Raw genomic sequence first — 12,676 nt, forward strand, 5'->3', positions numbered from 1 at the left:
GAAAATCACATTAAAATAATGACAAAGTAGAAGTATTTGTTAAGCCAATGTGTCGGAAAGCCAGTGGCTGGTAATGGCTCGTGAATCTGTGTATGGAAGGCTAACCATGACGACGAAAGTATGCAAGCAACTTTTTTGTCGTCGGCAAGGCAGAGTCTAACGCTGTCGAGTGAAGTCAGCAGTTTTTATATAATTATGCAATTGCTGCGTATAATGACTGATTTCATGGAAAATCTTTTACGGAGTTGCCAACTGATTTTAAATATAAATTGAGTGAAAATAATTATAAATTTATAAGTTGCAATCGAGTGTAGATGCTATATGTTATAGTGGTATGTATCCGCCTTCGCAGATCCTACACGCGATCCAGGCGCAGAGGAGCCGCATCCTAAGAAGCCGAGCAATACAAAGCCGCAAAGAAGGAACTAAAGCACTGCATCGATGATAGCAAGAAGAAAAAATGGGAATAACTACCTTAACAAAAACATCTGGGGACTTTGGTATAAAATAGTAATGAAAAAACTCGGTGGTCGAGCAAAACCACCTGACTTAACCGTTGCCAAACTGGATCATATCGTAATCGCACGCTATCTCACACACAAAAAAAGGGCAAGTGATCTAGATCAGACTCTTAAGTGCTCCGTAAATTTTTCAGTTTACCCTCGAAGAGCTGCAACTAGCCGCTGGCAAGCTCGAGGCCAAAAATATCACCGGGCTTGGACGGGAAGCCAGCAGACCGAAAGTACTACTGAACGCGTACAACGCCTGCTTCGAAGCCGGAATATTCCCTGAACCAAGAGGTCGAGAGTTACGGCAGATGAACGGCCAGACTAATAAAAGAACTATACTTATGAACAAGCGGTAAAATTGGAGAGGTCGACTTTTAAACAACCCAGCTGTTATCCGGTCACGGATACTTCAAAAAGTACCTCAACAGAATGGGAAAAGTCTTAGAGCCATCATGCCTATACAACGACGTGGCAGAAGACGACGCTGAAAACACATTCTTTGAATGTGTGCGATTTTAAGGAGAACGCACCGCCGTAGAAGACCTGGTTGACTCAATAACGGCGGACAACTTAATCAGCATCATGCTGGAGAGTAAAGAAAACTGGGGGATTATCCAGAAATTCGCAGCAATTCTGCTATACAGCAAGAAGCGGGAGTTAGACGGAGGTCTCAATGAGAAAAATGGAACGCCAACCTGAAGTAATGTAAATGAGGTTCCAGGGTGGGCGGCGGTTCCTTCTTCTTCTTTGCTGGCGTAGAAACCGCTTACGCGACGGTTCCTTAGAGGGTATTTTTTAGTGATCTACATACCGTTGCTGCCACGACAGCAATGATGATGCGCAAGGCATTTTCCACCCTTTCACTCGCAAAACAAAAATATATACATATATGCTGTAGTGGTCAGATATATCGGCGTTTCCGACAAATATGTACTTTTACATATATTTGATAACAGCGCTAAATATATTTCAATTCAAACGCAAACCAACTGCATGTGTATTTCACGCCAACGCAAAGCAAAACACAAAGAAAAAATGGCTACATTTCTCAAACGATTAATGTCATTAAGAAAAGTATTTCCTTACAACACTTCAACTCCCACATATTAAATATATATTTACGTATGTCCCTTCTTGCGTGCATATTTCAACACCGACCTTACGTGCGCATTGCAATGGCCTTTCGTGTTCACAGATTCATATTTGCTTGAAGTGTCTTAATTAAAAATGAACTCGATATCAGCGGCGTTTGCTAAACCGACAACCCGACAATAATGCATGTCGATTTGTTGTTGTTTATGATGTTTTTTGTTTTTGTTGTCATCATTAAAGTAAATCCCTTTTCATGTATTCTGACGTCGATTACCTTGAGTCGTGCGAGAACAGTGCAACAATGCCAAAAGGAGTAAAGCGAGAAAGAAAGAAGGTCATTTATATTTCATTTAGCTTTGAATGAATTCGTTGCTTTGTTGTTGCGTGTTGTAAATCTTTTTACCTCGGCTTTTATCTTGCCATACGTCTCGTTTAGATCGCTGCCTCTGTCACTTGTAAATTGTATATGTTGTTTGTGTATGTTTATTTGCAATTTCTATATTGTTGTCGGGTTCGTTTTACGTAATTCAGCATCCTGTTTTGATGCATATATAATCGGCGACGCGTTGGCGTCTTTCAGAGAACACGTGACGCTGGTATTTATTATTTTATTCATCTTTATATAATGTGACATACCATGTACATATATTATTAAGGTTGAATTCCTATGGTAAAATTGTTACGGATTATGTAAACTTGTCTGATTTGATGAGTTGTTGTCGCTGGTGTTCCTATCTGGAATCTCTGAAATTCATAATACAGCATGCCAGGAGAGAAACCACCAAATACAGAAAATTACATTGGGGTCATGGATATTCGGATTTGCCATTAATTTTGGCTGTGATTTCACATACTATGATTTTTAGACGTTTAGGCTTCTCGCAATGGATCCATTTTTCATCTCCAATCACAGTCCGGCGCAAAAGCGTCTTCATTTTGTAATGTTCAAAGCGCATTTCTGACATGCAAAATTATATTTCAAAGTCTTTTGATTTCAATTCATATGGCAACCATTTTCCTTACTTTCGAATGTAAGCGACTGCTTTTAAAGGTTTTGAAATGATTGCTGAAGTGACCAAAGTGTCTGCGAGCTCTTCTTGTGTTTGGCAGCCATATTCATGGATCCTGTTTCTTCCAACTGTTTTGGCCGCCTAGAACGATCTTCTTCTTCAAGGCAAAAATCACCCCTTTCAAATCCATCGAACCACTTGTGGCATATTCGCTCAGCTAGAATTTATTCGGCATAAATTTTTCCTAAAATATGATTACTTTCGGCTGACGTTTTCTTCATATCAAAGCAATAAAGTCTTTTAGTTATAAAGCCATTTTTTTAGAAATTTAAATTTTTCCAACTTGTGTATTTTACCCTTTTCATGTTATAATCGAAACTTATCATTTATCACACATCTTAATAAATAAATGAAAATGTCTCTCCTTACATTACTTTTTGCTACGCTTGTAGTAAATTGGAACCACCAAAGCAACAGACAACCAACGACTGCTAACGGTGCAAATATCCGGTATCTGATTAAGCAGGACATGCAAAGCTTTCCGCTGATTTATATGCATTTTCTCAAGTCGATCTCTCATTTGCTTAATGCTGGCATTACACGTGTCCCTATTTATATATATGTATATGCATACGTACTCTTATACGATATATGTTATGTTTATTACTTTCATGTTTTCCGCCCTTCAATGTTTACGTTAGTCACCTTGATAGATGTCAGAGATTATGTGCGATTTGCGTGTTACTGCACTGAGTTGTGCTGAGATTTACAAAAACTACCAAGCACGTTCTTTACGAGTTTTATATATTTTTCGTTCAAAACGTTATACAAATGTACATATGAATGTTTTTATAATATTATTCTTACCCGCCTCCACCCGTAAAGGTTTCATATTAGACGGCGGGATAACAAAAAATGTTATTTTTAATAAGTTTTTGTTTCGTAGTGGGCGAACCTAGAACCCACAGCCTAGAGAGAAGAAGTCAAGCTTACGCAAGGCAATGCGATATAATGGCAAAGAGAGCACGAAAACGTTAACGATGAGTTTAATAGAGTACAGGGCCTATGATTGTCTCACAACTCCAGCTTAAGAATACGAGTTTAATTACTCAAACATTTTTGCATTTGAAATTGCCAACAGTGAGATCAATGTTTTCTATCCGCCCCTTCGAGCTGGAATATTAAATAACTATAAGCTTAAATAGCTCAAATCTTAAATATAGTAACACAACAGGTCAATTGAAAAGTATTCAGTCTTACACATACATAGATACACTAGAACTAAATTCATATGAATTTTAGTTAGCTCTAAAATTCAAATTGTCGCGTTCTTAGTTTGTGAATTATGTCATTTTGAGTGAAGCAACTTTTGTTACTGTAAACAAGTTTATCAAAAGGTATTTCGAGTGTTGAAAAAATATAATTTTTTGAATAGGAAAAATGCAGTTCAAACAAAAACTTGGCTTTATGACGAGATCCCGGACACTGCCCCAGGTGAGTCAACTATCAAGTATTGGTATGTTAAGTTTAGATGTGCTGAAATGAGCAGCGAAAGCAGTGAACGCAGTGGACGTCCATAAAATGACGAAAATATCAAAAAGTCCCCAAAATAATTTTGGATGACCGTGAAGTGAAGCTTTTCGAGATGGCAGGTACTTTAAAGATATCAACTGAACGTGTACATCGTACATCCGTCGCGGCGGAAGAAAATCAGTCCTATTACTTTTCGGACAAACCCTGTTTTCCATTTTGATACAAGTATTTCCAAAGTCTTTCGAGAATATGTTCAAATGTAATGAAATTTGGATGCCATACGAATTGAAGACAATGTCTTTTGGAGAGACGATTTTGCATATCAGAAATGCTGGTTGAACGCTTCAAAGAAAACTCGTTTTTGCATCGGATTTTGACTAGTGATGAACAAGGGATCCATTGCGACAACGTTAAATGTCTTAAAATCGTAGTATGTAAAATCACAACCAAAGATAAAAGCTGAATATCTATGACCCCAAAGTAATGCTCTACATTTGGTGTTTTCTCTTCCTGGCATGTTGTATTATGAGCTTCTAAAACTGGCTGAGAGTATTAATGGGAATTGAAGCGCGCAATGACCGAAATTAGCAACGGAACACGATGCATTAATTTTTCATCGTGACAAAACACGACGCTCCTTCTAGTTATTCTGTAAATAACTTCCAGCGAGAATAATACTTGTATATTTCAAAGCTCCGTTGATATGGCAAGTGAAATTTGAATTTTAAATATGTAAAGTAGAATTTCACAGAGGTTTAACAGATTATTAGGCATAAGTGGTAAGAACTTAAAAAAACTAAAAAACAGTGAAAGAAGACTGTAAGTAGTGAGAGAATGAATTGTGGCTGCTTTATGACGTCATAAAAAAAGTTCACGGTATTACTTTGGCACAACAGCCAACTTCACCTAACAAAATGAAAACGATTGGGTATATAGTATGTGTGTATATGAAATATTATACGTATTTTTGTTGTTTAATCAGATATTATAAGTATTCTTGCTTTCATGAAAAGGATAACCACTATTACTGAGCTTATAACGTCCTTACTTACATTATTTTCATTTAAATGACACAAAAGTATGGGATTACAGCCAGACCGCAGTTTGAAGCCTATCAGAACTTTTCCTTTTTACCGGATAGCGTTAAGTTCGTTGAGCACATATATACAAACATACACGAAGCATAATTTTCACTTGTTTACTTATCTACTTATATATTTAAGCACGTGTTGCTAAGAAGTGAAAAAAACAGGAAAATACAGAGTCCCACTCACAGCTCGAGGCGCAGCAGACGTTTGTAGTGTTGTTGGCGCAAAGTATTACCGAAAGCATTACAGCGAAGGCAACAAAGAAGAACTTCTCTGTGTGTTGCCAACTTAATTATACAGTTGAGTGGTAAATGAAGAAAGACGACAAGGCATTAATCTTATTTTAACCGCAAGTTCATTTGCAATTAAGTAGCTATATACGTACATATATATATACATACTTGTATATGTACAAGTGGGGGCTAAGGCCAAGTTATGTTAATGTTGTGCTGCTTTCAGCACGTTCATGGTTACGCTTTGCAAAAAGGACATTCGGCTGGGCTGTGTAAGCGCGGAAATGCCTAAAGGAGTTAAATATTAATTGTGTGCCTTGAATAAATTTTAAATAAACTATTTGTCATTGTAGTCCGTACACTTTATCACCGCCGGTTTCCTTTTTTTCTGAATTGTATTTTGGGTACAATGTACAGTAAAGGAATATTGAGGAAAATAAATCTTGAAAATTTTAATGCAGCTTTCTTGAAAAAAGCGCACGGAGTCAAATTTGGTGAATACGTTACTCTTTTAACGCCCAGAACAAGGCATGTGTTCAACGATCTCTCGACCAGAGTCATAGGCTTGTGTTTTAGATAAAAGTGTATCACCGTTAGCCTTTTCCAACATTCGCAACGATTCCGCACATGAAATTTGGTTAGAAATACAAAATTTATGACAAATCGTGAAGGATCGTTGCGAGATCGCTGAAGACATGTCCCGATCCGAACGTTAAAAGAGTAAAGTGTTTGAAAATCGGCAGGCTAGCATTATAATGATGCTAAGATGGCTCGACGTCTCTCGCAAGTCTTTTCGATTGTATTTGTGGATATTTTGGGAATGAAAAGCGTTCTTGCTCGACTCGTCTTGATTGAGCTGAATTTTTTTTTTTTGGAAAAGAGTACCCTAAACAAGTCTCTTTGAACATGCTTGATTGTGTGAACTCCGATCCCACATTCAAAGAGAGCATTATTACTGCCGATGAGGCATGGGTTTATGAGTTTGACATGCAAACAATAATCGGAATGTAGGGGAAGAAATGAGCTGAGATAAAAAAAAACCACGTCAAAGCAACTCAAAAGTCAAGGCGATGCTAATTGTTTTTCGATATTCGGGGTTTGGGGAGGATTTAGATTTGCCTGTATTGAGGCGTTTGCTTGAGAGCATCCGTCAAAAACAGCCGGAATTGTGTAAAAACAAACTAAATATTCATAAATAAGTAAATATTTTGCGTTTCTTTAACAATTTCCGAGACCTTTTTTTTATCATGTATGTAATTCTATTTGAAAATAATTCGAGCTGCAGAACTAAACAGAGAAGGTACGACAGTGGCTATGCTGCCTAGGTTATGTCTTCTGAATGGACGAAAATACTCCAGTTCTGAAAGTATTCGACGTTTGAAAGACCAGGTGGAGAAGGACCTGGCTTCGCTTGAAATCAGCAATTGGCACCATCTTGCGAAAAAAAGAAACGGAGAACTCGGCTATAGCCGCGTAAGCGATTTCTTCGCCAGTAAAGAAGAAGAATAATTATATTTGATTCTTTCACTTTCCTGGTTACACTCGAACTTAATCTCTTCCTTATTTGTTCAGATAAGGTGGAACAATTATGCCCTTCCGAATAAAGTTTAAGTTTAATTGTTGTAACATCTGTGATACTACGGCGGGAATAACAATTCTATTGAACTTCTGTGCATATTAACTTAAAATATAATAATAAATAAATAAATAATAATAGTGAAAAATAAATTAAGTACAAGTGATAACATAATAACAGAATTAAAGAAATATAATGGAAAACACTTACGTGGCCTCGGTGAGGAAATGATCAACTATGGTTTCGCCGCTAAAGGAAAATAAAAAATATAAAACAATTATACAAAAAAAATAAGGAAAAATAAGTTATACTAAAACATAAAATAAAACATTTAAAACATAATACAAATTACTGTAATTAAAAAATGAAATCACAAAATATTAAAGCAACAAAGAAACTGGTTCAATATTTAGCCTTTTTAATCGGCAGCGTAAACATAATTCAAATAAAATATATGAGTAATCTGAACTTAACAGAAAAAATGTGAATGACGCGAGTTCCCAAAGCAAGATACTGAGAAACTTAGAAACTTACGACTCTTTTAAAACTCTTATTTGGCGTGCTGCTATGTAGAGTTTATTTAAATACGGTATACCTATCTTAAGGTAGTCGCGAAACGGTACGCTTAAAGTATCTTTGAAATGGCTCTGAATTTCGAATTATTCGCACAAAACTCTTTGTAACTGGTTTATATTTATCTTATTATTAACAAGCCGCGCAATTTTTAACATTTAATTTTTTGTTTGTATTTGCATGTTACTTACTCTCACATAATTATTACAGTTATTTAACACATTCTCAATACAATCAAATTGTTGGATTGGCTTACCTGTAATGAGAGGAAAAAAGTAATCATTTAGTGATTGATATAATATAAATACATAAATAAATAAATAAATAAATAAACAAATAAATAAATAAATAAATAAATAAATAAATAAATAAACATATTAGAAAATAAAGGGTGTTCCATTTCGATGTACCCTACTTTTTTAAGAAATAAAACAGAAACTTCAAATTTAATGGGGAATGTTTACTATCATTCGAAAGGCTACGTCTCAGACCCTCCATTCGTTGAGTCCACTTTTTAATGAATGGCAGGCGTAATCTTTTGATCCATAGACTTTAGACTTTACATATACCCATAGAAAAAAGTCTAACGGAGTGATATCACACGATCTTGGTGGTCAATCGACCGGTCCAAAACGTGAAAGTGTTCTCTCAACAAATTGATTGTTTGATGCCATGTGTGGGAAGTGGTGCCGTCTTGTTGAAAGCGAATGTAGCAGAGATCACGAACTTCAAATTCATGCATCAAATAGTCGACGGTTACGTTCTCACCCGAATCATTTTTGAAGAAATGTGGCTCGACGATTCCGGCCAAAAAACTACAACAAACCATTGTTTTTTCTCGATTAAATGGCAGCTCTTGAATCTCCGAAATGTGACAATTTTTCTTGTTTATATACCCATTGGGCCAGAAATGAGCCTCATCGCTGTACAAAATTTGGCTCAAAAACTTCGAATCTTCTTGGAACTTTCGAATATCTGGTGTTTAGACTCTAGTATAAGTTCTTTTAGATTGCATATTTCAGTTTTAAACAGAAACTCATAAGGTCGAAACTCACCACATTCATAACTTATAATATTTCATACAATAAAGCAATATTGTAAACCACAAATTTATAATTAACATGCGCTTGTGATTTGCAGACGACCACATAGTCACCAACCTATTAAATCGAACCAAGCCGATCGAGTTTAGCTGTGAGCAAAACCACAAGGAAACACTGTCTAGTTTCGCCCGCACGCCTCGGGCTTTCACATGCCATGCATGCATTTAAAGGTCGAACTCAAAAACCATACATATGTATGTGCATACATGCCTGCCTATGTATATGCCACAACTAACGTGTATGTGCATCGTAAAACAAACGGACAACGTTGCAGCAGGAGGAAGGAAAATCGAAGAGCCTTGACCCAAACTACGGGCGTAAAATACTTGTTTTACCATATAGCAAAGAGATCGTAAAGGTTGCATACACTACATACATACATTTGCATATATGTACTTAGATAAATATGAACGAGTACACATACATATTTAAACGTGTTTGTTGTAACGCATTTGTAGTGTTACCAACAATCATTAAACCATTTGAAAGAGCGAAATGACTGCAAAGTAAATAGGACACAGCAGCAATGCCGTCAACAAATAGTAGTCCTACTCCATGCTAGACCCGGGATTATTGGGCTTGCAAAACGAATGAGCGCCGCAGGCGGCAAGTTAATATGATGAAGGCGAAAAGCAAACACTTGGCATTCGTTCGCAATTCGAAATGCGTTGGCAGACATCGACTTTGTCGTCGTCACCACCGCCTTTGTGGTAATTGGTGACGACAAATCGTTAACGCAAGCCGCCGTATTGAGTGTGAGCTCAGCAATGTAGTGTTTGTAGAAGCCACCCTTCAGATGGACACGGTTCATTTGCCAATGTGGCCGCATGCTTTGTTTGTGAAAAACAATAAGTTAATCTCACACAAGGCTTATGGTAAGAATAAAAACGATGATGTTTGCCACTTCATTCTACTCCTGTAGAACCCACAGTGGTTATCTAGTGACTGATGCCCACAGCATACTGCAATTATGAAGGCTGAATGGCAGTGAAAGTATAACGCCTGGCGAAGGCGAATCCGTTTCCCCAATCGATGATGACGGAGCAGACGTTCCATTGCCCGCTTATGAAGAAGTTCGAATGGCAATAAACGTCTGAAGAAGCGTAATGATGGATTGCCGGCCAAGCTATTCAGATACGGCGGCGAAGAACTGATAAGGAGCATGATCAGCTTCTTTGTAGAATATGGTCGGATGAAAGAATGTCCGACGAATGAAATTTAAGTGTTCTCTGCTCAATCCACAAAAAGAGATTGATGATTGGGATGATTGAACCTTGAAAAATCAACAGCTGACTAGATATTCACCATGCTTGATCCATGAAAAAATGATCGACACATACCAACTCTTCGTCGATTTCCAAGCAACTTTTGACAGCACGAAAAGGAGTTGTATTTATGCCACTTTTTTGAATTTGGCATCCCCGCAAAACGAATGCGGCTGTGTAAACTGACGTTGAGCTTCGCCAGGGTCGAGAAGGACCTCTCCGAGCCGTTCGATACCAAACGAGTTTTCAGACAAGGCCTCTCCCTATCGTGTGACTTCTTCAATCTATTGCCGGAGAAAGTAATACGAGCTGCAGAGCTAAATAGAGAAGGTATAACCTTCAATAAGAGTGCACAGCTGCTGGCGTACGAGGATGGCATTGATAGCATTGGCCTCAACAACCGCACCGTTAGTTCTGCTTTCTTTAGACTGGATGAGGAAGCGAAGCAAATGGATCTGGTAGTGAACGAGGGCAAGAGGAAATATCTCCTGTCATGGGTCCTGACTTGGCTCCGAAGTATAATACTCTCTCAACGAACAAAGACCAAACTCTACAAGTCTCTCATCATCGCCGTCCTGCTACATGGTGGAGGCATGGACGGTGACAACGTCTGACGAATCGGCATTACGAGTTTTCGAAAGAAGGGTTATGCGGAAGATTTGTCATTTGTTTGAGGTTAGTAGACGCGAGTTGCAGTTTACTAAAGCCATCTATTGGAAAAATAATGGATTTTTTTTACGAGACTTTATATAGTATGAAGTCAGTGTTTCCCTGAGTATTAGAGAACTTAGAATAGGATACCTTCAACTTCATTGGAAACCAAAGCACAAGCTTGACAACACTTTAAGCATAATAAAACGTTATAGCTTAAGTAGCTGCCTGAAAGATTAAACAATATGGCAATGATAAAAAAATACACTTCCGTAAATAAGTGTGAAGTCGGTACGAAGATTGTAAACAAAGTAGACGTGATGGTGAATCGAACTTCCAAATATTGTGTTCCTTTATTGTTTGTGTGTGTGTGTGTGTGTGTCGACCTAACCAAATATAGATTTATTGACAAAATGCTGGATATTATGTAGGGCCTTCAGCTTAAGGAGCATCTTTTTTGTGTGTCTTAAACAAATACGTGTTGAATAAATATAAGTGCGTCATATTCTATGCTTAAAAGGCAATAATATTTGTAGATGTCTGAGTTGTGTTCGAACGTAAATAAATGGAAAACGAGATAATGCTTTAGGCGAATGACGGCAAACTGAGCTGAAAAGCTAGAACTTTTTGGCAAAATAGATCTTTGTTTCATTAGATTTCGCTGTACGGAGGTATTGTCTGATGCACGATACGATATCAAAAATAATGGCTGAAGAGGTTTTCATAATTCAATATTATAACATTGAACACCGAGTCAAAGTATATTTTACTTTAAACTGCACAGAGTGGGTTTATAAGAAATAGTTGAAAGTCCTTCTATGCTTTAGAAAACACTAGCACTAATATAAAGGTACTGAATATTGTTAGCCATAATATCCATAATTATTATGCATAACGTGCGTAGAGACCAATAAGCATGTGTCAATTTTAATTTTCTTAATCTTGTTAAAATCGAACGTGATTCTCAGCCGCTGTTGGCATTATGCAACGACGCTGCAGGCGCCCATAGTCAGTTGATCCCTCTTCAATGTTAGCTTTATTATAGGCTTTAACAACCTTGCGCACAGCCAACAGCTTCATTCATTAGCAACATATGGTGTTTATGTTGAGTGCTGAGGCGTGGCAGCAATTGACTAGAACCACTCGATTTTCTATTCGAAACAAATAAGCAACTGAGGCAGACAGTGCACCTTTTGTGTGCGTGTACTATATAACTTTACCACTCAACTATATACATATGTGTTTATATCCGACATCCCACACGACATACACCGTTTCAAATGGTTAGCAGCGTGCTTATTTCGGATAATCGCTGTTGGCACTTCATAACATATGCTGTAATAACCAAGAGTGAATTGAAATTCCATTACCAGCTGTGCTGGATGTGTGTGTATTAGTTTTCACAACTTTTTATGGTTTTGAATAATTTCGTACTAATTTGTTGAAAATGTTACAAGCACATTTTATGAATTAAGCCGCTCCACTCTGGTCATTTGGAAATAATGGCAAGAAAATTTTCCAGAATTTTTTCTGAGAAAACTATAAAGTTAAAATGATCTGTTGTAGTATTTTTTCATATCTCTCCAATCCCGTAGCTCAATTGCCAATTTGGTAGCACTTGATGATCATTTTACCTTGGCACCACGAAAATCCTAACGAACTTTAGTCTCTAAATGTAAATTAGTGTGTGTTTGGAAACAGATTACGACCCGAAAAGTTTATATAGTTGCTAAGTGGTGGTCGTGAAATCATCGAAAATGCGATCTACCTCTGCTAGTTAAGGAAACACTGCACTGATATTCGGAGTCAGTGGCCTCAATTTTTAGAGCACTACGTCCAATTTATGGTCGTCATAATCGTATTGTCAGATCAAAAATTGAGCGTCTAGTAGAAAAATTTGAATCCACAGGCATAGTAAAAAATATTCCCGTGCCAGTGTAACAAAAAAAGTGGCCGTAATGTCGAGAATCTTGCTAACACATCAATTGAGGAAGACCCAAATGAGACTCTAACACGTCGTTCTCAAGCGTTGGGCATCTCTTT

The 12,676-nt window shown here is 37.3% G+C and overlaps 1 protein-coding gene across 21 annotated transcripts in view; it reads right to left on the reverse strand.

Annotated features, from left to right (window-relative positions):
* The window catches only part of LOC105234098 (synapse-associated protein of 47 kDa), a 65,514-nt gene that overhangs the window by 28,269 nt on the left and 24,569 nt on the right, over nt 1-12,676 (reverse strand). For 16 of the 21 annotated variants that reach the window (XR_007421821.1, XR_007421822.1, XR_007421823.1 and 13 more), the window contains one exon: nt 7,252-7,290. The exons of the other annotated variants lie outside the window; for them this stretch is intronic. Coding sequence is in view for 12 of the 16 variants with exons in the window: in XM_029548449.2 (XP_029404309.1) it covers nt 7,252-7,290 (39 nt within the window). In the remaining 4 variants the exon portion in view is untranslated. The remainder of the gene's footprint in view (nt 1-7,251; nt 7,291-12,676) is intronic. 21 annotated transcript variants of the gene reach the window in all.

The sequence above is a fragment of the Bactrocera dorsalis genome, chromosome 2 (genome assembly GCF_023373825.1).
Source record: "Bactrocera dorsalis isolate Fly_Bdor chromosome 2, ASM2337382v1, whole genome shotgun sequence".
In the NCBI taxonomy this organism is placed as follows: domain Eukaryota; kingdom Metazoa; phylum Arthropoda; class Insecta; order Diptera; family Tephritidae; genus Bactrocera; species Bactrocera dorsalis.